General features: G+C 45.0%; 1 protein-coding gene across 4 annotated transcripts in view; it reads right to left on the bottom strand.

Moving 5' to 3' along the window:
• NR2C2 (nuclear receptor subfamily 2 group C member 2) overlaps positions 1-23,125 on the bottom strand; it is a 105,077-nt gene that overhangs the window by 11,751 nt on the left and 70,201 nt on the right. For 2 of the 4 annotated variants that reach the window (XM_082748232.1, XM_082748233.1), the window contains 9 exons: positions 15,875-16,075; positions 13,651-13,753; positions 11,046-11,225; positions 9,975-10,122; positions 9,131-9,224; positions 5,676-5,809; positions 4,467-4,644; positions 3,204-3,325; positions 2,209-2,348 (listed from right to left, as the gene is read on the bottom strand). In XM_082748232.1, coding sequence (XP_082604358.1) covers positions 2,209-2,348; positions 3,204-3,325; positions 4,467-4,644; positions 5,676-5,809; positions 9,131-9,224; positions 9,975-10,122; positions 11,046-11,225; positions 13,651-13,753; positions 15,875-16,075 — 1,300 coding nt within the window. Of the gene's footprint in view, positions 1-2,208; positions 2,349-3,203; positions 3,326-4,466; positions 4,645-5,675; positions 5,810-9,130; positions 9,225-9,974; positions 10,123-11,045; positions 11,226-13,650; positions 13,754-15,874; positions 16,076-18,919; positions 19,172-19,395; positions 20,127-20,463; positions 20,486-23,125 lie in introns of those variants that run through there. The other 2 variants (XM_082748235.1, XM_082748234.1) reach the window with 2 other exon arrangements.

Here is a 23,125-nt window from a genome sequence, read left to right as displayed (position 1 = left end):
AAAAAAAAAATACAGGATGCCTGCTTAAAATTCTCAGGGGGAAAAAAAAAGAAAAAAGAAAAAAGAAAGATTCTCTCTCTGCCCCTCCTCCCCCACTCTCTCCTTAAATAAATAAATAATAAATTCTCATTTGTGAACAAATCTAACTTATATATAACAAAAATCTAACATATATAACAAAATGTTATAGTGTTAAAAAAAAAAATCACTTTTAGGGATGCCTGGGTGGCTCAGTCTGTTGAGCATCTGCCTTCGGCTCAGGTCACGATCCCAGGCTCCTGGGATCCAGTCCCACATTGGGCACCCTGCTCAGTGGGAAGCCTGCTTCTCCCTCTCCCTCTGCCTGCCGCTCCCCCTGCTTGGACTCTGACAAATAAATAAACTCTTTAAAAAAGTTGTAAATAAAAAAATCACTTTTATATTACTATTCCAAAAAAGTATTAGACAAAGTTATAACTATTCACTTGATTCCTAGATAATCAAACACCTTGAATGCCTAGTTAAAAGTGTAGCTCAGCTGCAATTCAGCATCAAGTATTAGTCCTGAATCCTGGGCATGCTGCCTTGAGACCATGTCTTTGGTTCACTCTAGACTCAGAGGACGTGGAGAGACTGCACTGGCTATCTCCTGGTACAGATGCAGTTGGGACTAGGCTGCCAGATATTAGATGGTTGCCACAGATCTTTCTAGAAGACAGTCACTTTCATTCACAAGAGCAAGTGGGTGAGGCAACTATGTTCTGGACTAGGGGTCTGTGTGGCCCAAGTTTGTACCCAGCTCTTCCACTTGCTGCTTCACTTGGGGAAAACCAGGGACCTAACTGCACACAATCCCTCTAGGGCTCTGAGAATTTGTTACAGAGGAAAGAGTAACCCATTGTGAGAACAGAAAATATGTATATTGGTCTCTGGCCCCTGGTTCCTGACACAGAGCTCTCAAAGCCCTTGTAATTTCTAAGTGATAAGAGCATTAGCAGCACCTGTTGGTCTAATTTTTTTTTAAAGATTTTACTTATTTATTTGACAGACAGAGATCATAAGTAGGCAGAGAGGCAGGCAGAGAGAGAAGGGGAAGCAGGCTCCCCGCTGAGCAGAGAGCACGATGCAGGGCTCAATCCCAGGACCCTGGGATCATGACCTGAGCCAAAGGCAGAGGCTTTAACCCGCCTGAGCCACCCAGGTGCTTTGTTTTTGACCTTATCACTGACAAAGAGCTCCTCTAACCCTTGTAAATTTTCATGTGTTAAGAGGACTAGAAGCATCTTTTGTTCCACTGAGGTATCTCTGGGTGGGACCCCTAATGACCCCTGGGGAGAAAAGGCCACTCAGAAGCTTGGCATTTCCAGCTCCATCCCTCATCATCCAGAGAGGGGAGAGGGGCTAGAAATGGAATGAATGATGGATGGAGTTCAGAGAACTTCCAGGTTGGTGAACACACAAACACACAGCAAGGGTAAAGCACCTCAAGTCCACAGGGACAAAAGCTCCTGTGCTTGAGACTCTCCTAGACCTCACCCCATTGAGCTCTTCATCTGGCTGTTCATCTGTATCCTCTATCCTTGAGTTCTGTGAGCTGTGCTAGTGAATTAATCCAACCCAAGGGATAGCCTGGATACGTGTGTGTGTGTGTGTGTGTGTGTGTGTTGGGGGGAGGATCTTGTGGGACTGAGCCCTTAACCTGTGGGATCTGACACTGACACTATGTCTGACAGTGATAGAATTGAATTAAATTATTGGATACCCAGCTGGTATCTCAGAGAAGTGCCTATTGTGGGGAAAATACCCACCACACTGGTGACCACATGTGTCAGAAGTGTTCTGTGTGAGTAGTAAAGAAGACATGCAGGGAAGAGAAACACAGTAGGTAAGAACTGTGTTTTTCTCTCACCCACACAAGTGAAAAACCACAACTTCTTCCATTTATAACCGTCAATCAAGATGAAAGTATAAGCTGTGATTACTCTGAAAACATCACTAAATACCTATGTATCAAGAAGCTGGCAACTTTTCCAATTATCTTTTTTTCCTCTTTCATATTCCTTATATGAAGACAGTGAGGTGAAAATTTAAATGTTCTCACTGGTGAAGACCTCAGGACTTCAAAGTTAAGCTATGCTCAGCATGTGGAAGCTGTGGCATGCTGCAGCTGGCTAGTTTGCAAGGGGCCGGCCTGAACCGAGACACAATCCCCCACAGCCCCAGCCCTACCTTCCTGGATGCTGTTCTGCAGGTGGTTGACAATGGCTGCCAGGATAGTGGAGAGACTCATGACCTGGGCACACTGGGCCAGGCCAAGGGTGAAGAGCTCGTTCCAGCAGGCCCGCACCAGGCTGGTGTTGCAGTCCTGCCTGGGGACAAAAGGTTGGGGTGGGTGTGGGTACATGCTGGTATTCTCCTGGTCCCAGCTTGCCCCAAACAAGTAGATTCAACAAATATTTCTTGAAAGTCTATGATATGTTATTTTTGGATCATTCTCCAAAAACAGCACTGTCTGTGAATCCCTTAAACTAAAGTCCCTCTGAGGATAAACTATTTTCTTAACAAAGACACTTTAGACACTTTAAATTCAGTAATGAGAAATCAAAATGGGTATGACTAAAGTGTCATCTCCTATAGCCTTCTAAACCCACAGTAGCCCTGGTGTGGCTGTCAGGAGACGCTGCAGCGATCCAAAGGCTAGGAGCCGAGCGTGGTCTCTGAAGGGGGCTGGGAGACACACCTTGCACCTATGCTCGAGAACAGAGGGCCTGCAAACGCTGCAGGGGAGGAGCTGGCACTGGAGCACAGAAAAAGGGGCCAGCCACGTCAGCTTTCAGCCCTGCCTTGGAGGATCTACATCTAGGACGGCCTGGTTGGTGCACTGTGAACGGTATGACCTTATCTGAGAAGCCCCCAGATGCAGCTTCACTCTATTTGTCTCAAGATTTCAGATGACTCCTGCCTTCTATTCCACTAGATTCCTGGCTCTTAGCACCAAGTCCTCAGCATATGGAGAAGGCCTAAGAAAAGTTTGAGGAACACTGAAGCACTGGCAGCCATTGTCCTCAGCTCCTAGTCCATGGAGTGTATTTAATACGAAAATCAGCATCACTGGAGCAAGACCATAGGTACAAACTAAAAGGGTCCTCAGATACTTTCCAGGTCATTCCTAACAAAGGGAAGGCTTTTGCTAAAGGATACACACAGAGAAAAAGGCCACTTACCCAAGTGCCTGAAAGGCTGGGATTGACCTGGCCCAGTGCATGGAGAGGAAAAGCAGGCGGGATGCTGACTCGCAGATGTAGTGCACATTGAGGTACTCTGGCATCGGGCTAGGCATCGTGAGCTGGAGAAGAGGAGGCACATAGCACAGGAGGTGACGGAGAGACAGGGCATGGCTTTGTCTGTCAATGTGAACTGCTGTCATGTCTCAACAGAGAGCCTAAATTGTGTGACCTCTAATGCTGAAGTTCTGGGCAGATCCTCCGATGAAGCCTGTGTCCTCTGCAGCAGGGGGCTGGCACCGATGTCCTGTGCTCCCTGGCCCAGTGGATTAGGCTGTCGTGGCCCTTGCAATGTGGTCAATGATGGTGACCTCCCAGGTCACTCATATAAAGACAAACTTTTCAACTCTTGCCTCAGCTAAATCAGTATTTCTTCTAAGGCAATTCTATTTTGAGCCATAAGTTAAAATCTAAATTAAATCAGGGACAGGGGTCAACTTCACAGCTAGTAGGCATCTGGCAGGTGGCGGGGGCTGAGCAGAAGTCTATGTGGTGGGAGGATGAGATCCCACCACCAGAATGTTCAGGACTGGGCTCTAGAGCTCCACTTTCCAGAAGGGGAATTAATGCCTTTGATGCTGGAATCCCATTGATGACCTATATTCTTGGCAATGGTGGGCAACTATGAGCAGGGACCCAGTCTTCAGTGATTGGTCAGGCCTCTGTAGTAAAGAACATCGAGGGGACAGTCTGTAGCCCTAGAAATTGAGAAATTGTGGCTTTGGGGAACGTGGGAGTATGTTTCTGAAGTGAGGCCAGAGAAGGAGCATGTGGGGAAGACTAACATCCTTTTTTAAGGAGACAGGAGATCTATTTTCTGTGGTGCAAGACAGCAAGCAGTCATGACCAGCAGTCAGGGACGAGGGCTGGCTGCCTGCATGCTCGAGCAGACATTTGCCTGTCTGAGCCTATGCTGGAGCCCGGCCGTCTTGGAAAGCAGAGAAGGCAGAGCAGTCCAATAAGAGCTCTTGCTGGGCAGCACCATGTCGGCCCCTCCTGGCAAGGACAGGCCACACCTGCTTCAGGGTGTTACCTTCAGAGCCAAAACACTATGAGCAAAACACAAGTGACAATTCTTTCTAATGAGAATAGTGTTCTGGCACACAAGGTCTGGATCCAAACAAAAGCCAACAGTATGAAAGATTTTAGCTTCAAACTGTAGGCTGGGGAGGCTGTGGCATGTGGTTGGCTGAAACCACTCACCTTAAATGTGACATGAGTGTCTGAAAGGAGGGGCCCTTCGACCTCAATGATGGGTGTGGATTGGTCTCTGCTGATCACGTGGATTCCGCCTCCTCCACTGGCATCTATCCCATCTGCTAGGCTTGGAGGTGAGGAGCTGTCTGTGGTATTAAGTGCTTTAGCTAAGGTATCAAATGCCCTGTGAGCAAAAATGAAGCAGGCAGTATTGTGAATCCACAGTTTCAGGAGGAGAAGAATTCTAGCTGATCTAGAATTACCTAGATCTAGAGAAACAATACAATGGGGAAAAGATCATTCAAGTCTATCTGTTGGAGGACACGATAATGAGAGCTTCTGAGGATAAATGTATCACTTAGTTCCCATGATCTACACATCATCACGGGTACTAAGCGATATATTATTTATTTTCACACATAATTTCCATTTTTCACAACTACTCTCCAAGGTAGAACCCTCTGCATTTTACAGATGTGAAAGCTGAGGTGTAGAGAGATGTTAAGTAACTTTTCTAAGACCAACCATCCAGTAAGCAGTGGAACCAGAACTCTACTTAACTCAAATCTCATTCTCTTTCCATTGGATCTAGATCTTAATTTTGCTATCAGACCTCAAGAGAATACGAGGACCGGGGTGTTCCTGTGGCCTCCGGCTGTGCATCTGCCCAGCCTGGCAAGACAGGAAAGAGTGGCCAGTCCCGCAGGGAAAGGGGCAAACACGATAGCTGGGCGGTGGGGAAGAAATGCCACCTGCAGCCAGTTACTCGTGTCTGAGACCAGCTAATGCCATCTGTCAGTAACACCCTGAAAGACTAAAGCTCTAGACTATTTGGAAAAAAATATACATGAGAAAAACAGGCTAAAACAGAAGTGGGAAAGGGATGAACTATTAATGTTTAGTCAAAATAAAGACTGATACATGTCACACCTGTTTACTGAAGGGTTTTCCTTGCTTCCACTGAGTCACTAAGTCCTTTCCTTTTTCATTGTTTGGAATGAAAAACAGTTTTGATTGTTTCATATCACATAATATAAATGGGTCCATGTTCCCATAGTTACAATGTTAGAAAGAAGACAGACATGCAGGAACACTGTGACGATTTTACAATCCCTGATTCAATACAGGGTGTGGGGTCAGACTGCTGCCACCCGCTCTCAGGCAGCAACAGAGTGTGGGCGTCACTGGGGAGCGTCCACAGTCACGGCATCGTACCGGGTAATTTCACTTGCAGACTGGTCCTCCGGCTGCATTTCCGAAGCGTCACCATTGTTCAGGGATTCACTTAAGTTGGCAAGGGAGGTTACTACATTTGCTAGTGTGCCCAGAGCTCCCTGGCTTGTTTCAGCCTATTAAACACAAAATAAGAACATTAAAGATGAATACATCAACACACACACAAAAGGCTCTCAGGCCAATGAAGGTATAATGTTAGTTTAAAAACAGCTTCTATGGTGTGTGACCTTAACAGGGCAGGAGGTGGGAGATCTTTTTGGTGATGGAAGAGTTATGGGTCTTGATTGTGGTGGTAGTTACACAAATGTACACATAATAAGGTAACGCAACAAAAACAGACAAACTGGATGCCACCAAAATTTCAACTTCTGTGCTTTAAAAGGTATTAAGAAAGTTAAACAGAAGGCCTGGCTGGCTCAGTCAGTGGAATGCGCAGACTCTTGATTTTGGGGTTGTTGAGTTAGAGCCCCACGTTGGGTGGAGAGATGGCTTAAATATAAAATCTTAAAAAAAAGAAAAAAAAGAAAAAAAAAAGCTATTAAGAAAGTAAAAAGACAACCCCCCCTTTCCACACACAAAAGACAACTCACAGAATAGAAGGTATTTGCTTACAAATCATTCATTTTAATAATGGTTTAGTAACCAGACTAACTCTTATAGCTCAATAATAAAAAGACAAATGAGTTTTTAAAAAATGGGCCAAGGATTTGAACAGGCATTTCTTCAAAAAGGATATACAACTGGCCGGTAAGTACATGAACGGATGTTCAACATCACTAGAAATGCAAATCAAAGCCACAATGATACCATCTCACACCCAACAGGATGATTATAACCAAGAAGACAACAACAACAGGTGTTGGGAGGATGTGGAGAAAGTGGACCCTCACACACTGCTGGAGGGAATGTGAAATGATGCAGCTGCTGTGGAAAACGGTCTGGCAGCTCTTCAAACAGTTTAAACACAGAGTTACTGTATGACCAACCATTCCACTCCTAGGTACATACATAAGGGAAATCGAAATGTACCTCCATAAAAAACTTGTGTCCAAATGTTTGTAGCAGCACTATTCATAATAGACAAAAAGTAGAAACAACCCAAATGTTCATCAGCTGATGAATGGATAAGTAAAATACGGCTGAGCCATTCAATGGCTTAGTATCCGGCAATAAGAAGGAATAAAATGCTGACACATGCCACAACATGGATGAACCTCGAAAACATTATGTCAAGAGAAAGAAGTTAGTCACCAAAAGCCATATATTGTAAGATTCCCTTTATATGAAATGTCCAGAATTGATAAAACCATAGTCAGAAAGGGGAGTAGCAGTTGGCGGGGGCTGGAGTAGGGGGAGGGGGGAGTGAAAGCTTAATTGGTACAGGGCTTCTTTTTGGGGTGATGAAAATGTTCTAGAATCAGGTAGTGGCAATGGTTGTACAGCCTTGTTAATATATTAAAACCACTGAACTGTGTACAGAAAGTGTGAGTTTTCTGGTAAATGAATTGTATCTCAATAAAAAAAGAGGAAAGCAAAGACATACAGACACAAGTGTCTGCTGTGTCTAGATCATGAAAGTGAAAAACTAGAACAGTGGAAGAGACCCTAAGCACAGCACTGCTTCATAAATCCCAGAACCACCATGGAACAGAACATGGTGCAGCTGCTAAAAGATGTGGGCCATCACGACGAAGGACACATGGCAGGAATGGGAGTGAAGTGAGAAAAGACAAAGACCAGGTGGCCAGCACCGTGAGGATGTCACGTCCTGGGTGTTGCGCTGTGCGGCAGGCCTACTGCATAAATGGCCGGGGGCGCCTGTAGAAAGGTGGCATGGGATCTCTGTGAGACTCTGTATTTAGTCCAAGCACACTGTTTTGAATTTTAGTGATTTCAAAGTCGATGGCTGAAACACAGCTTCTGAAAAGAGCTATCTTTAGGTGATCTGTCTCTACCCTATCATTCATAACAACCTCCTGGGGTGGGTATGGTCACTTCCACAGCACAGAGGCAGGAATGGGGTGCAGCACATGTCTGACTCTGCAGCAGCTTTCTCTTCACTACTACTTACATAGCACACTGTGTCTGTCCCTTCTTTTCCATCCAGTGATCACGACTAACTCCTTACTTAAGGAGAGCTCCCTGCACGCTGCCAGCTTTAGGAAAGTAACTTACTCCAGTTCCTCTGCGCCCCTGTGTGGCGGCACCAAGGGAAGCAGAGATGGAGGAAAGGGGCGCATGGCTACTAAGAGCGGCGCTGGGCTCTGGACCCAGGACCAGCTGACCCTGGAGTCTCTCGGTTCTTAGTCTCAGTCTCTGTGTGGATGGCACCGCAGACAAGCTGCTGTGAAATCCCTTGGTAATCAGGTCTTAAGGTTATTCGGGCCTTCCTTTCAGGCTTCTGGTTTCCCTCTACCCCACTAGGCATCCATCACTGTCCTAAGTGTCAACTTGACACTAGAAACTCAGGTGTGATGGCCATGTTGCACGCCAGCACCAGGGCCCAAAGACAGGAAGCTCAAGGCCCAACCTCAGGACCACAGGATGGAGGGCCCTCACTGATGCCCTTCTTTCCCAAGACAGGCTGTTCTCACATACTGAGTGGGCACAGCGATGTGCACGTGAATGGACTGGAAGGAAGCCTGTGGGTAGGACCGCTCTGGCTCTCAGGGCAGTGAGCAGCTCTGCCAGCACTGTTACCAAGTCCCTCCTTTTACAGAAGGAATACTGGAACTCAGCCATGGCTTGCTGCTACTTCATCATTATTGGGTCACATCAGGAATGAGATAAGAAATATAATTCATTTTCTTGCCTAGATAAAACCCCAGTCCTTCGTTATCTTCATGGGGATTAGCCAGCTATCTCTCTCCTGGATTGACAAACACCTCTGTTCACAACATGTTAAATTCCCTATGGCTGATTTGTTCTTAGTTTTGCAATTGTCAGAATCCTGACTGAACTTCCTCCTGCAGATCAACTAATTAAAAAGAATGGGGTGTTGGGGGGTGGATAATGTAACACTGTGTGTCAACCATACGTCAATTAAAAAAAAAAGATGAACTAGGGGCTTTTGCAAAAGGACATCTGAGGATAAGCAGCCATTTCCACAGCATACCTGTAGTTTGCTAATGTGTGTACTGGGGTGGGGTGGGGGTTGTTATTGAGATAAGAGCCACTGAGTTTTCACCAAACTGAACTCTAGACCCTGACATGTAATAATGACTATAACCAGCCAGCCCCAAGTTTCTGAAAAGCTGCCAACATTCCTAAAACAAACCATAGGATGGCTATATAAGAAGAAATAAACAGAGATGCGAAAGGCCAAGCTAACAAGGTAGTCTCAGAAGCTAAGAAGAACAGAGGGGGCACACATTCAGAGAAGCAGTCTGCACTGCAATACAGAGGTGGAGGAGAGAGTAAGTAGAGAACATCACCTTGGAATCCGTGGCCAGGAGAACTGTACCATCCTCACGTATCAGAGGCTGTTGGATGTTCACAAGCATCCCTGGATCAAGAAGACCTGTTTGTCTATTTAAGACATAAAGAAACCCAGAGTAGCTTCCAACATTTAACACACAATATGATCACAATGCATTGCCCTGTCCCTTCTACAGTGGCAAAGCTGCCTGAATAGCAGAAAAGCTCTAACTTGACTCGGTTATCGAGTGACTGAACCATCACCCCTTCTCTCTAGAATGAGATGAGCACAAAGCTGGGCCTACAGCCTGAGACAGGATGCCACACAGATACACATCCCCTTGGCTTCCACGCTGACCACAAACTGTAGCCGCTTTGTTAAATAAAGCCAATGTGATTTTCAGAATATCACCAAGAATTCTCAACTCTAGTTCTCGCTAGGACACAGTCTGGATTTCTTGTTTTCCCTTTTTGTAATGAAGTTCAATAGATTACATGGAAAAAAAACCAAACAAACCATAGACATCAACTTGTGTTAACTCTTCACATCATTTGGGACTACCCTGGGACTTGGGCCTTTTGTCTATACTGCAGAGAAACCCCATCTTGAATTGCAGAGCAACATATGAATAACTACAGGACACAACCTGAGACCCCCAGGCAGGAGAAAAACCCCATATTCAGGTCCGTCCACAGGTGTGACTGGAGCAGCTCCAAAAAGGGTGGGATGAAGCAAGACAAGGCTGAAGGCTGGGACAGTGGGGAGGGAGCCACATAAGCTCCTTCCAAGAACATCCAGGCCTCCTCTGATCAGCTCATAGGCTGATGGTAGTGTTGCCCTTTGTCAAAACAGAGACTGACCTTGCTCCATCTTTATCTGCCACAAATGTGGGAGTGGCTATCAGAGGACTTCTCAGGTCCTTTCGGATATAGATTTTCTCAGTTGAAGCAGCACAATTGCTTGGTTTCTCCCGTTGTACATCAAAGGGCTTCCGTTCACTCTGCACAGCTTAAATCACAACATAAATATTCATGTTTAGATGAACAAGTCATTACAAATTACATCCTTCATAGGAAAGTCTTCCTTAGTAAGTCTGCTACTATAGGGATGATAAGCTCTGGTGCGAGACACATCCGGCTCAATTTTCAGAGGGCTTTTTAGCCAAAGGGAAGAAAAGCTCAAAGCCAAACAAGGCCACTCTTGGTCTAAAGAGTGCAAGCTCACTGCCTGCTAAGAAACTTCAGCATGGTCTTGTGGGGGGTCCACAAGGAGCCCTCCGGATTTTCACTTTTTGCTGCTCACAAAATGCACTTTCCAGGAAGGGAAATCTTTATCTATCTTTAAGTGGGCCCTTAACAGAGAGCTTGTCCAGGGCCACGTGTCATAGAGAACCATTCTAATGTCCAATTCAAGCCTGCATGGCTTCTGCAAATTGTTTAATGGTGTGTCAGCTTTCTGTAACACCAGCAGTCTCTCCCTCCAGCAATCTGGTCGAGAGAGCTACATGGGCCAGAAACAACTGAAGGAAATAAAGATCTTTTTAAAAAGAAAGATAGTATGAACCCCAGATCCAATATGTTAGAAAGCTAAGGGGTCCTATTTAGAGAAGGATGCTGTGGCTGAGAGAGGTGCCATGTCTTCCCCACGCCTCACAGCTCCCAACTGGCAGAGCTGGGGTTTGATACTCCAAAGCCTGTGTTCACCCCACTGCGCTGAGTTGCACGCCGAGTTATCTGGGGGAGGCTTCCACACACATCATGGAGAATGGTCAATCGCAGCAGCATGGGTGCTAGACCACCTAGCTGACAGAGAAGGGAAACAACAGGAAGCCTCAGTGGATATTTTCCTCTTAGAGTATTTTAAAGCCAGGTATAGAAATCTTGCTTCCTCCAACTAGCTAACTCAAGTTGCTTGCTCACACAGTTACTCACATTCCATCTTCATGCCCATCTCTAAGCATTTTTTCAGCCGGCAAAACTGACAGCGGTTCCGGTGGTGTTTGTTTATGATACAGTCTTGGTTGCTTCGGCAGCTATAGGTCAGATTTTTCCTTACACTCCTTTTGAAGAAACCTTTGCAACCTTCACAACTAACAGCCCCATAGTGACGGCCTAAAAGGAGAAAGAGTGTGTGAAACAGATCACCAAGAGAAGAGGTGGTCCATCAAAGGCCCGTTTCTAAGGGAAGGCCATCAAAGTGACCAGGGCATGGTATCCGGTGAGGGCGGCCACGGGACAACCATGAGCCTGGGCATGAAGCACGGCACTTAGGTCTTCCCCTAATTTTCCTATAATCTTTAAAGTAGCCCTGTGACATCACGATAGAAAAACAGAAGTTCCGATAGGTTACATGACAGCTGGTAAACGGCATGACCTTAATGCTTTCAGTACACAAAGGACCTAACATGCAGCAGGAGCTCCCAGAGGATGGCTGAGCGGTACTGCCTGCCATGCACACCTGGTCGTGGCCCCACAGAGCCGGGCTCCTGAAGCCTCCCAGTGCTCCTGTCCCACCAACGGTGGCATGTAGCAGAAGCATGCGTGTGCTGTTCAAGCACCCAGGGTCCGACTCCTCTCTTTACTCTCTCGGTGTGAGTCAGGTCCTGGGTCCTAGAGCTACCCTGGGGGAAGTGCAGAGGCTATGGTTATGTAGCCCCAAGGTGAGGGAAGGGTACATGCCATGTGGCTCACTTTGGTTAGGTATTCAGACTCTCTTGGAAACACAGTTCTAGAAATACATTTATTACATACAGTTCTTTTTTTCTAATCTGTACTTTGGTGTCTCTAACTTCTAATGCCCAATGACATTAGAAAGAGCCCCCTACCTCAGAGCACCCTCCCAAATACACCAAGTGCTTCCACATGCATGACCCCTCCTTTGTTCCCAGCTGGCAAAGAAACATGGATAAGCTCTCCTGGTTTGATCTTCTGTAACCCAATATCATAGCTACATTGCTAAGAAACATTTCACCAGATCATCACTGATGGCAGCTACTGAGCGTCCCACTGTCCTGAACTCTGGCATGCAGAGCCATTCCCCAAGTATGTACTTGGAAGGTCTCAATTTTGTGTCTTGAAGAGTGGTACTAAAGTTGCTGCGTAGACATCATTTTTCCTTCCTTGCAGTGTATTTCCTTAGCCTCTCTAGACTTTAGAGGGACATCTATATCTGGAGACTGTGGCACTATACGCCTATGATTAGGCTATTCCTTTAAGCCCAGAAGGGGACTGACAAATGGGGAAGCCAAGCAGATTCTGTGGCCTCATTCTTATGTCTATGCTTCATTCATTTGTTTAAAAGTTTGCAGAGTGCCTGTCCTGGCTGAGCAAGAAGCTAGGATATAGAGATGGCATGTTCTTGCTCTAACAAGAAGAGCCCATTCGGTGTAGAAGTTGGGCCTGTAACAATCAATTGTAAGAGAATATAACAAATGCCAGAGCCGTCTACACAAAGGACGACAAGGACACAGGCAGCACTGGCTTCAGAGAAGGGGTGGGATGGGCTGGGTTTTGCCTTGTTCAAGATAGGAGTGGGAACAGAGGCAGGGCACCATGGCACAGCAAATGGTACCATGAGCTAGGAGGGGACTGGAGCTTCTGACATGGATGTTTGTGGATGTTTGTCTGGGCTGTCCTCCTAATATGCTTGGTCCAACCTTCTGTTTTAACCAGGACCACAAAGTGTCCAAAGTTCCTGGGAATTCTGTGACTACAGAATAAAGTTGAATCACAAAACTCAGGCCTGTTCCCACAGCACAGCTGGAAGAGCACCTTATTAAATCCTTCTCTACCCTGTGCTCACTTCGGTAGCACATACACTAAATACTTCTCCATCCTTCCTGCTTCCTGCCCTTCTCACCTTCTATAGCTCCCTGGCATTAGCAAGCTGAAGTCTGAACTTCTGGGACAAACATTTTCTCCAGTCTCCTTTCACTCACATCCTAATCACAGAAGTCCAGGAGCTCTTCCCCAAAGACACACCATGGGTGTGGACAGTAAATTCACCAGGCCCTGGCTTCACCAGCCAGAACACCTTTCTGCTTTACCAACATATTCAACCTCCAAGCCTCACAGAATTTGACTGCCGCTGGGGGACCTTGCCTGAACCTGAGGCTCCAGCCAGGATCTCATGCTCTCACCTCCTTCATTACAGTAGTTACCACACAGGGTTATAGTGAGCGGATGACAGAGAAAGTTAGGATGAAGAAGAGAGAGATAACACATGTTGTGAAATAGCAAAGCACTGTGCTAATACTACCCCCAAATAAATGACTGCTTCCTTGGTAGTACGTAAATATTTGACACACAGCCCAGATTTATAAGTCACAGAAACAGTGTCTTGACTCCTCCTTTTGATTCTAATAATCTGACAAACAGGTCTGCTTATTTGTATCACTATCTGCTCAGAAAAGTGGAGTTCATGTTTTAAAATCTACAAACCTACAGAAAATGTTCTCTCTCTAATAATCCTCCAACCTCTATTTGGTTCATGATACTGGACCATGATGTGTGCCTAGCAAAACCTAGGGTTACTTACCAGAGGCTTTGTCGCCACAGACCACACAGTATTCTACTACCTGTGGCCGCTGGACGTCGGCCTTACCCAGCAAGCGCTCCACAGAAGCAGAGTCCGTGACGATCTAAGAAAAACCCGGAAATAAGTGAAGTGCTATTAAAAACCAGATCATAAAAAAAAATTAACGTTTAACTATAAATTCCTAATCTTGAGTTTCTAAGCAGGAAAACCCTGGGCAGAACTGGGAAAATCCTACTTGACAAGTTAGTGACATTAAGAATGGCCCTGTTGCTCCCCTAGACTGCACCCCTTCAGTGGTGATGATAGTTGGGGGGCATGTGTCCAAGGTTAGGCACTGGTTTTCACTCACATACTCTCCCATCTGGCTAGCATAACCCGGATGTCCAGGATGGGGGGCCATGTGGAGAATCACATGCAGTGCTCTGACATGAATGTACCGCAGGACCTTCTGGCTCCTTCTCTAATCCCATGAAACAGCTTGGAATGCATGCAAAAAGGTATATTTGGCAGAGAAATAACCAAGCTTTATTAATTAATATACCAGGTCTCTCCTTGAGGCAGCTGGGCGTAGAAAGACTAGAAACAGGCGACCTCTGAAACCTGTTATTTCTCCTTCACTTGCAGGTGACTTTCTAGGTGACAGTGTTACTCACCTGGAGGAATACTGTAACTGCCACAAATATAAGAAAGTGAAAAAATTGCTCTTTAAATAATGTACCAACAAGAACCATCATGGTTATTGCTGTGTGATGGGAATATATATAGAAATTACTGTGTAAAATGATCTCTTACAAAACATGCAACAAAATCAACAGCTACCTTCTCATGAACAAGGAGAAGTCTGAAAAAGCAGGGAGCAACTTTAATTTCAGTTGATCAGAATGTACTCTGGGAAAGGAGGCAGTATTTACTAACTACATTATGAAGAGTCTCAGAAGTGCAGTTCTGAAAGCTGAACATCACTTATGTTCTGAACCCAGTTCTATCAGAAGAAAAAAAATCCTTCCCTTATTTTTCTCCATAGTACAAAGTCCCTCCCCACTCAAAACACATGGATTCTTAGCAGCATTATTCATAAGAGCCAAAAGGTAGAAGCACCTCAAACATCCAACAGATGACTACATAAAGTGTGGTCTATACATACAATGAAGTATTATTTTGCCTTAAAAAAGAAGGAAATTCTGACATAGGCTACAAGATGGATGAACAGCTGGAAGAGCACCTTATTAAATCCTTCTCTACCCTGTGCTCACTTCGGTAGCACATACACTAAATACTTCTCCATCCTTCCTGCTTCCTGCCCTTCTCACCTTCTATAGCTCCCTGGCATTAGCAAGCTGAAGTCTGAACTTCTGGGACAAACATTATGCTCAGTGAAATAAACCAACTGCAAAAGAAAAAATATTGTAGGACTCCACTTATGTGAGGTCCCTAGAATAACCAAAGTCATAAAGACAGAAAGTAGGATGATGGCTGTCAGGGCTGGGGGAAAGGAGAGACCCAGAGTTCACAGGTGCAAGTAAGGACAGAATGAAAAGCTAGGACCATGCCTGACGACCTGGAAAAGATGAAGTGAGATTTAGGAACAAGTCAGTCCCCATCTGGCTGTGTCCAGCCCTAGGTGGGACCCCTAAAATATCAGGGGCCAAGAACTGCCACCATCCAGCTTAGGTTAGTTAGAGCATTCTCCAGTGGCCTTAGTACCAGCTTGCTCAGGCCAGTCTCCTGTGGGCCACAGACTGTCCTGGCTCAACTTCTACCCCATCTGAACACTGAAGCTTGCTGCCTCCTGGGCCTTGCCACTCACTTGCTGCTTTTTTACTTTAAATATTATTTATTTATCTATTTATTTATTTATTTATTTATTTGAGAGGTAGAGAAAGACAATGAAAGAGAGAGAGCATGAGAGTAGAGAGGTCAGTGGGAGAAGCAGACTTCCTGCTGAGCAGGGAGCCCGATATGGGACTCAATCCCAGGACCCTGGGATCATGACCTGAGCCGAAGGCAGGTGCTTAACCAACTGAGACACCCAGGTGCCCCATCCCTTTTTTTAAATATATATTTTTTTATTTTGGTTTTTTACTTTAGCCAAAGCAGCAACCTAACACACTTGTAGGTCCTCGAAGGACCTTCTAGAGATGGACGTGGCCTTCAAGGCAAAGGAGGAGTCAGAAACAAGTTTGGCAGCTGAAGTGCTGAAACAAATGCCTGTCAACAGCCTTACCTGGATCCTGCCAGGGACAAGGTTGTCCGAGGTGGTAAATATGAGCTGCTTAGCACTGGATGTCTCCGGGGAAGCCAGGATCACCTTCCCAGTTCCAGCTCCATCTGGGCTGGTCAGGATGAACTGCTGCTTGGGGGATCCGGAGGCGTCCACTGCGGTGACTATCTGGATCTTCTGTCCTGTCTGCTGGTCTGTCACAATCTACAAGACACAACATGGAGGCTGCTCTCATGGAGTATCATGTGACTCGTGTACTTGCAGGTACTGCTCAGAGTGGTGACTGCCCAACACCATCCTGGAGTCAATGCTGGTCTAAGATGTAGTTTCACCAGTGCATGGTGAAATGAGAAAAATGAAACACAATCGTGAGCTTTTCAGGGACCAATTTTCATGGAGCTAATTTTATTTCAGGATGATATCATTCCTACTATTTTTAATTAAAATGTCCTTAGGGGCAGTGGTGGGGTCCTAGATGAAGGTGGTCAAAAGATACAAACTTTCCGTTTTAAGATTAAAAAAAAAAGGGTACTGGAATGTGATGTACAGCATGGCGACTATAGCGAACTCTGCTGTGTGGTGCATCCAAAAGTTGTGAAGAAGGTAGATCTTAAGAGTTCTCATCACAAGGAATAAGCCATTTTTTCTTTTCTTTTTTAAAAAATCTATATGAGATGATGGATGTTAACTAAACTTACAGTGGCCATCATTTCATAATACAGGTAAGTCATTAGGCTGTACATCTTGAACTTACACAGAGTTGTGTGTCAATTATATCTCAGTAAAACCAGAAAAAGCAAAGTCCTTCTTTTATGAAATGGAGATAATATTAGTAGATGAGTTTAACTGAAAGAAAGAAAGAAAGAAAGAAAGAAAGAAAGAAAGAAAGAAAGAAAGAGCCTTGTCCCAGGCATAATAAAGTCCAGAAAAGTCGTGACCCTGAGTTCTCCAGAGGCTCCCACCATTCACTGTTCAGGGGGCCAGCTGTCAGAGTCTGCCTCTTTCCAGAGTCCCTGCCTAACTGCATCAGTTACGATCGAAATAGTAGCTACAGCAAGAGAGACTTGTCATTCCTGCTCAAGAAATTCTCTGAAGCTGTCCTCCCTTCCTCAAGGCTGAGTGCCCAGCTTTGGAGCACTGCCCACCTTCTTCCTGGGGCACCAGCAGTCCCTCACAGCAAATAGGATTTTGGGGGCTGCTGTGGGTGGGCCTTGGACAGAGAGAGAGGTACTACATCTCTGGCTGGAACTCCCTTTCCTCTACAATATTTATGGGCAGGGATGCCTGGGTGGCTCAGTTGGTTAAGCCACTGCCTTCAGCTCAGGTCATGATCCTGGAGTTCTGGGATCGAGTCCCACATCAGGCTCCCAGCTTCTTGGGGAGTCTGCTTCTCCCTTCTCATGCTCTCTCTCCCTCTTTCAAATAAATAAATAAAATCTTTAACAACAACAAAAAATATATATATATATATTTATGGGCAGGTCTGGTATCCGTGCTACATCTTGATAGATGCTGACTTGTGACATAGCATTCCAAAGTTCAGAAAGCAAACTCACAAAGACTCTAGCACAACAGCTTTGCCAACTATCCAATATGGAAAACCAGACAATGCTGGTTGGTTCAAAAGAAAATGACAAAGACCCAATCACTTAATTATGTTTATTTAGAGTATCCACTATATGTCAAACTCTGTTCTTTGTACTAGGGAGAGGGACATGAACACAACAGAGCTCTTACCCCGTGGAGTTAACCTTATATAGGGGGAAACAGACCATGAACACTGATACTGCAGAATATCAGTCATGGTACGTATCATAAAACTAAAAAGCAGAGTAAAGAGACAAAGCGTGTCAAGGGGAAGGAGGAAGAAGGGCTGCTTTAGAAAGAAAGAGCTCTCTCATGGGGGTGATGCTGAGCAAAGACCTGGACGAAGCAAGAGAGGAAGCCATGCAAATATGGGCAAAGTATGTTACAGGCTGAGGGCACAGCAAGTTCAAGACCAGAAAGAAGAGCAGCCTGGGGACAGATGATACATGAACAAATCCTTAGCTGATAGTGGGGCATGAATCCCAGCATACCATCATTTGCTACTGAAAGGTCAAAAGATCTTGAAGGATGAAGAAGAACAGATTTAGCGAATGAAAAGAAATACCTTTCATTGTTACAACCTGTAGCATACGTACCCAGCTTCCCCTGGAAAAGTAAAACATGAGACAAAGGGGCACCTGGGTGGCTCAGTGGGTTGGGCCTCTGCCTTCGGCTCAGGTCAGGATCTCAGGGTCTTGGGATGGAGCCCCACATCAGGCTCTCTGCTCAGCAGTAAGCCTGCTTCCCCCCCTCTCTCTGCCTGCCTCTCTGCCTACTTATGATCTCTGTCAAATAAATAAATAAAATCTCAAAAAAACAAACAAACCCCAAAAAAACAGAGACAGAAAACTTTATAAGAATTCTCTTTTAAACAACCCCCCCCCCCCCGCCCGCTGAACTGAAAGGCTGGCTGACACACACACTTCTCTCAGCTGCCACAGAAGGCACTCCTTCCTTTGTTAAAAGAGAACAAGCAAGCCTTTGAAAGGCCCTTATAACCTTGAGATCTGGGAGTAAAATGTCTGACTTCCTTTTCATGTCTATTAAAACTTATCTCCTTCCTAAATTATTTTCTCTGTTAAATAATGAAACGGTCATGTGATTTGAGAGGGTCTTCAGTCACCAGCTATAACAAAGGCAAGGCTAGTAGAAGTCCTTCACGTGTTCAGAGGTGACACATTCTGCACCTGAGTACACACAATCACTGCCATGTCACCGCCTTTGATGCTATTCCCAGGTCTCTTGGTCGAGGTACAGCAGGTATGGGGCAGGAGTGGGAGATAGGACTGACTGGGTCTAGACAGGGACTAGTGGGGCTATATGTAACATATCATATGTAACAATGAGTGTGGCTCAGATTATTTTTTTCTTTTTTTCCTTAAAGACTCAGGCTCACAGAGGCCAAGGGTGACCCTTAGACAAACAAAGGCCTTGCTGACAAGTATCAGCAGACATGGATACCTGTTTAATGAGACCAAGGAAACATCAAATTGAGGATGTATCCAGACTTATTAAATCTCCCATGGAGGGGTGGAGAAAAGGTGTTGTTGGTAGAATCATGTCCCCTCAAGAAAGATGGTTACATCTGATCAAGTTGAGTCCATACTGGTTGAGGGTGGGTCCCAAATCCTGTGACTGGTGTCCTTACTAGCAGGCCTGTGATGACAGAGGCAGAGAGGAGTGTTGCGGCTATAGGTAAAGAACACTGAGGGACTCCTGGGTGGCTCAGTTGGTTAAGCAGCTGCCTTCGGCTCAGGTCATGATCCCAGTGTCCTGGGATCGAGTCCCACATTGGGCTCCTTGCTCAGCAGGGAGCCTGCTTCTCCCTCTGCCTCTGCCTGCCATTCTGTCTGCCTATGCTCGCTCTCTCCCTCTCTCTCTGATAAATAAATAAAATCTTTAAAAAAAAAACAAAAACAAAAAAAAACACTGAGGACTTTTGGTCACTACTAAAAGCTAGGGAGGAAGGCACAGAGGGATGCTTCCCTAGAAACCTACAGAGAGCATGCCCCAAGCAATTACCTGGATCTTGGGCTTCTGCAAGAAAATAAATTTTGTTGTTTTAAGGCCCCAAGTCTGTGGTAATTTGTTATGGCAGCCCTAGGAAATGAACGTAAGAGGCAGACTTTATTTAATCTCTTCACTTGGAACAAACATTCATACTTTCTGCTTGTATGCCTTGTTTTCTCTGTGACTTTTTTTTTTTTTTTTTTTACAGAGGTAGTGAGCAGGGAGGAGGCACAGAAGGAGAAGGAGAGAGAGAATCTTAAGTAGGCTCCATGTTTAGCACAGAGCCTGACACAGGGCTTGATCCGTGACCCCTGAGACCATGACCTGAGCTAAGAATTGGGACGTTTCACTGACTGAGCAACCCAGGTGCCCCTCTGTGACTCTTAAGGCCTTCCAAGCCTGCCAACACACAGTATTGCTACAACTCGTTTTGAAAAGGTATTATTTGTTCCAATGTGACTGATATATTATGGAATATTCTGTGCATAATATAAATCTTGTGTTTATGCAGGATTTCTCCTGAGAAATAGCAGACACACAGAAAATGACCCCCAGGTGAGCAATATGGGAATAGGTAGCTCAGTGCACGTGGTGTTGCAGCTTTCCCTGATTTCAGATCACTCATTCACCACAACTCCAGAGCTACAATCCTCTCACATTCCCTCCACAAGCAAGCTTCAGGCCTCTTTCAAGGAAAAGTGCCATATTTATTGTCATTATTATGTATTTCTTAACCATTTAATGTAGGTAAAACTGCAATTTAAATTAAATTAAATTCATACTTGCTTTTTTATGTGTCACCAACAATTTTTCAGTGTTATGCACCAACCCCGTATACCCCCATAAGCCCGGTAGTTTCCAATGCAGAATTTTGCACAGTATGGAAATTTTTAGGAAAAGGCATATCACATTATAGCAGAGCTGACAACATACTCTACCGGCCTAAGGCCCTCCCTACTTCCACCCCCAAAACATCTTAATGTGACCTGACTTACTGCCATTCTCCTCCATGTTACCCACTCTCTGTTCCAGCCAAGCTGGACTCATCATTCGTGTTGTAAAGGAGAGTCTGCAAATGGACAGCCTGAAGGCAAAAAACAGTCACTGTATAACTTTCGCTTGACCTCCCAGAGTTTAAAATTTAAAAAACTGGTTGCCAATAACTGAGGATAGAGTATTTACCATAAAAATCAGATTTACAGTTCTTGTGACAAGCTGGTAGCTGTCCCCACCCTAGCCCCAAGTTCCCCTGTGGTTATCGACTGGCTGTTTGTGGCTGTCCCTTTGGATGGGGCACAGGCTCTCTGTCTGGCCCTAATTCCCACCCTGCCCACCTTCTCTACTGCCAACTGGTCCTGTAAACACAGGTCTGTGATCCTGAAATAGGGCTTTGCAGCTAGAGCTATGAATGGAATGCTCATTCTACTGCTTCCCAACTAGGTCACCGTGGAACAGGTATATGAGCTTTGTGAGGCTGTTTTCTTATCTATAAAAAAAGGATTACTAAGAAAGTGAACGATATGTTTGAAGGCAGCTGGTACAAGACCCAGAACATAAGAGGACCTCGAAAAAAATATTTCCTGCTCTAAGCTCTCACATACTTCTCTACTCACTGGGAAGGTTTGTCTTACCACTTTCATCTCATCGAATCTCTCCCTCTGACTTGGGCTCACTCACTCACTCATTCATTCCTCAAATACTTACAAAGGGTCTTCTCTATGCTGGCCACTTTGCTAGATTACACGCATTATGGAGATGGCTCCTGCTCTCATGAAGCTTCTATTTTAGTGGAAAAGTGGCAAAAAACAGAACAGCCAATGAACAATTTGTGATAAGTGTTATAAGGGAAAAGATCTGGCTAGAGTAGGAAAGAGTAACACAAGCACTTAACTTTTTAGAGACATCAAGGAAGGCTTCTGTGTTAAGGTGGCATTTAACTAACACAGGATTCAAGGCTAAGAAGGGAGTTAGAAAAAGGTTTAGGGAAAAGTGTGTTCCAAGTAATGGGAAATGTTCTGGGATATGGAAAGTCCTAAGAGGAAGGAACTCTTAGAACTGACATCAGGCCTATGGACAATGAAGGGTGGCCCAGGAGCCTAGGGAGGGAGGTGGGCTGGCCCTGGTGGAAGTCAGGATTTCTTCCAAGTACAACAGGAGTCATTCAGGGGTTTTGCCCTCCTAAATAAGGGTCTTCAGGTTTCTTATGCTATTTTATGTCTATCTTATATACTATTCTATACAAACACATACATTTTTAAATATATAAATACATATAAAATTTGTCACACTGTTCCAAGTCAGTGTATATTAAAGCATAAGGACAACAGAAGAGATAATTAAAAGTAAAGGCAAAGAAACTCTGTTAAAAATTTTTTTGACCTATGCAAAAAGGTATATGAATCTTTTACTCAAATACAAATTTCAGTTCATGAATAGTTAGTGCTACTCACAGGCAAAGATCAAACAAATATATTCTCCACTCAGCCTCACTAATTCAATCCCTAGAACGTTTATGTAGATAAAATATTTGACAAAGCTTTCCTCTCTAAGTAATGCAAAACAGTGTTTTCTAAATACATTTAGGACTTGAAGTGAGGGAATGATGGACTTTGCATTTTAAACAGATATTCCTGGATGCTGGGTGGAAAAAATATAGAACAGTAAAAGTGGAAGCTGAGAAACTGTTCGGATGTCCCTGGAGGAGCCAAGTGGGAGCTGAAGATGGGGGCTGTGGGTCTGGAGAGCAGAGGACCATTGCAGGATGCATACGGGAGGGAGAAGCGACAGCACATGCAGGTGGGTACAGAAGTGAGGAGTGAAGAATGAAGAGCCAGGAATGACTACTGGGTTTCTAACCTGAATAATGAATGGCATGGTGGATGGAGCAAGGGTTGACAGGAATTCAGAGGTCTGTTTTTGGCCTGGCAAATATGAGATGCGTAAGTAGATATGTCAAGTAAAATACCAGATAGATGAATGTGGACCTCAAAGTATATTTCTGGTTTCAACTTCAATGTAAAGAGCTTAGAAGTTACCATTTCATCTTCACAACAAGAAAAGGCAAGACCGAGGCGCCTTCGTGGCTCATTCATTAAGCGTCTGCCTCTGGCTCAGGTCATGAACCCCATGATCCCAGGGTTCTGGGATCAAGCCCCGCATCTGGCTCCCGGCTCAGTGGGAAGCCAGCTTCCCCCTCTCCCACTCCCTGAGCTTGTGTTCCCTCTCTCACTGTGTCTCTCTGTCAAATAAATAAATAAAATCTTAAAAAAAAGGGGGGGGGTAAGATAAATGGAAAATCATCAACTTCCCTTGGACTTATCAGAGAACTTGAGTGTGCAGGGCAAATCCATCCCCAAATCTGGAGAGGTGGGTTCACAAAGTCTGAGATCTGCTTAGGTGGAGCAGAAGTCAACCTGGAGGAACATTTAAAAGGTAATTACAATGAACTGCTGGAGACTTAGCACAGATTAGAAGAAACTCTTGGGGGCCACAGTCTTAGGAGGGTCAGGGGCTTTAGAGCTAGGAATCCCACTTGATTATCAAGGTGAAGAAATGAGAAAGATTCCCTGGTGGCTTTGGTAGGGGAGGGGGAGGATTTCTGTAAAATGAACTCAAGGGTTTCTTCTGTAAAATAAACACAGGCCTATTCTGCAGGGG

This window comes from Mustela nivalis (genome assembly GCF_964662115.1).
Source record: "Mustela nivalis genome assembly, chromosome: 1".
Taxonomy (NCBI): domain Eukaryota; kingdom Metazoa; phylum Chordata; class Mammalia; order Carnivora; family Mustelidae; genus Mustela; species Mustela nivalis.
This window is presented reverse-complemented; position numbering and strand designations above follow the sequence as displayed.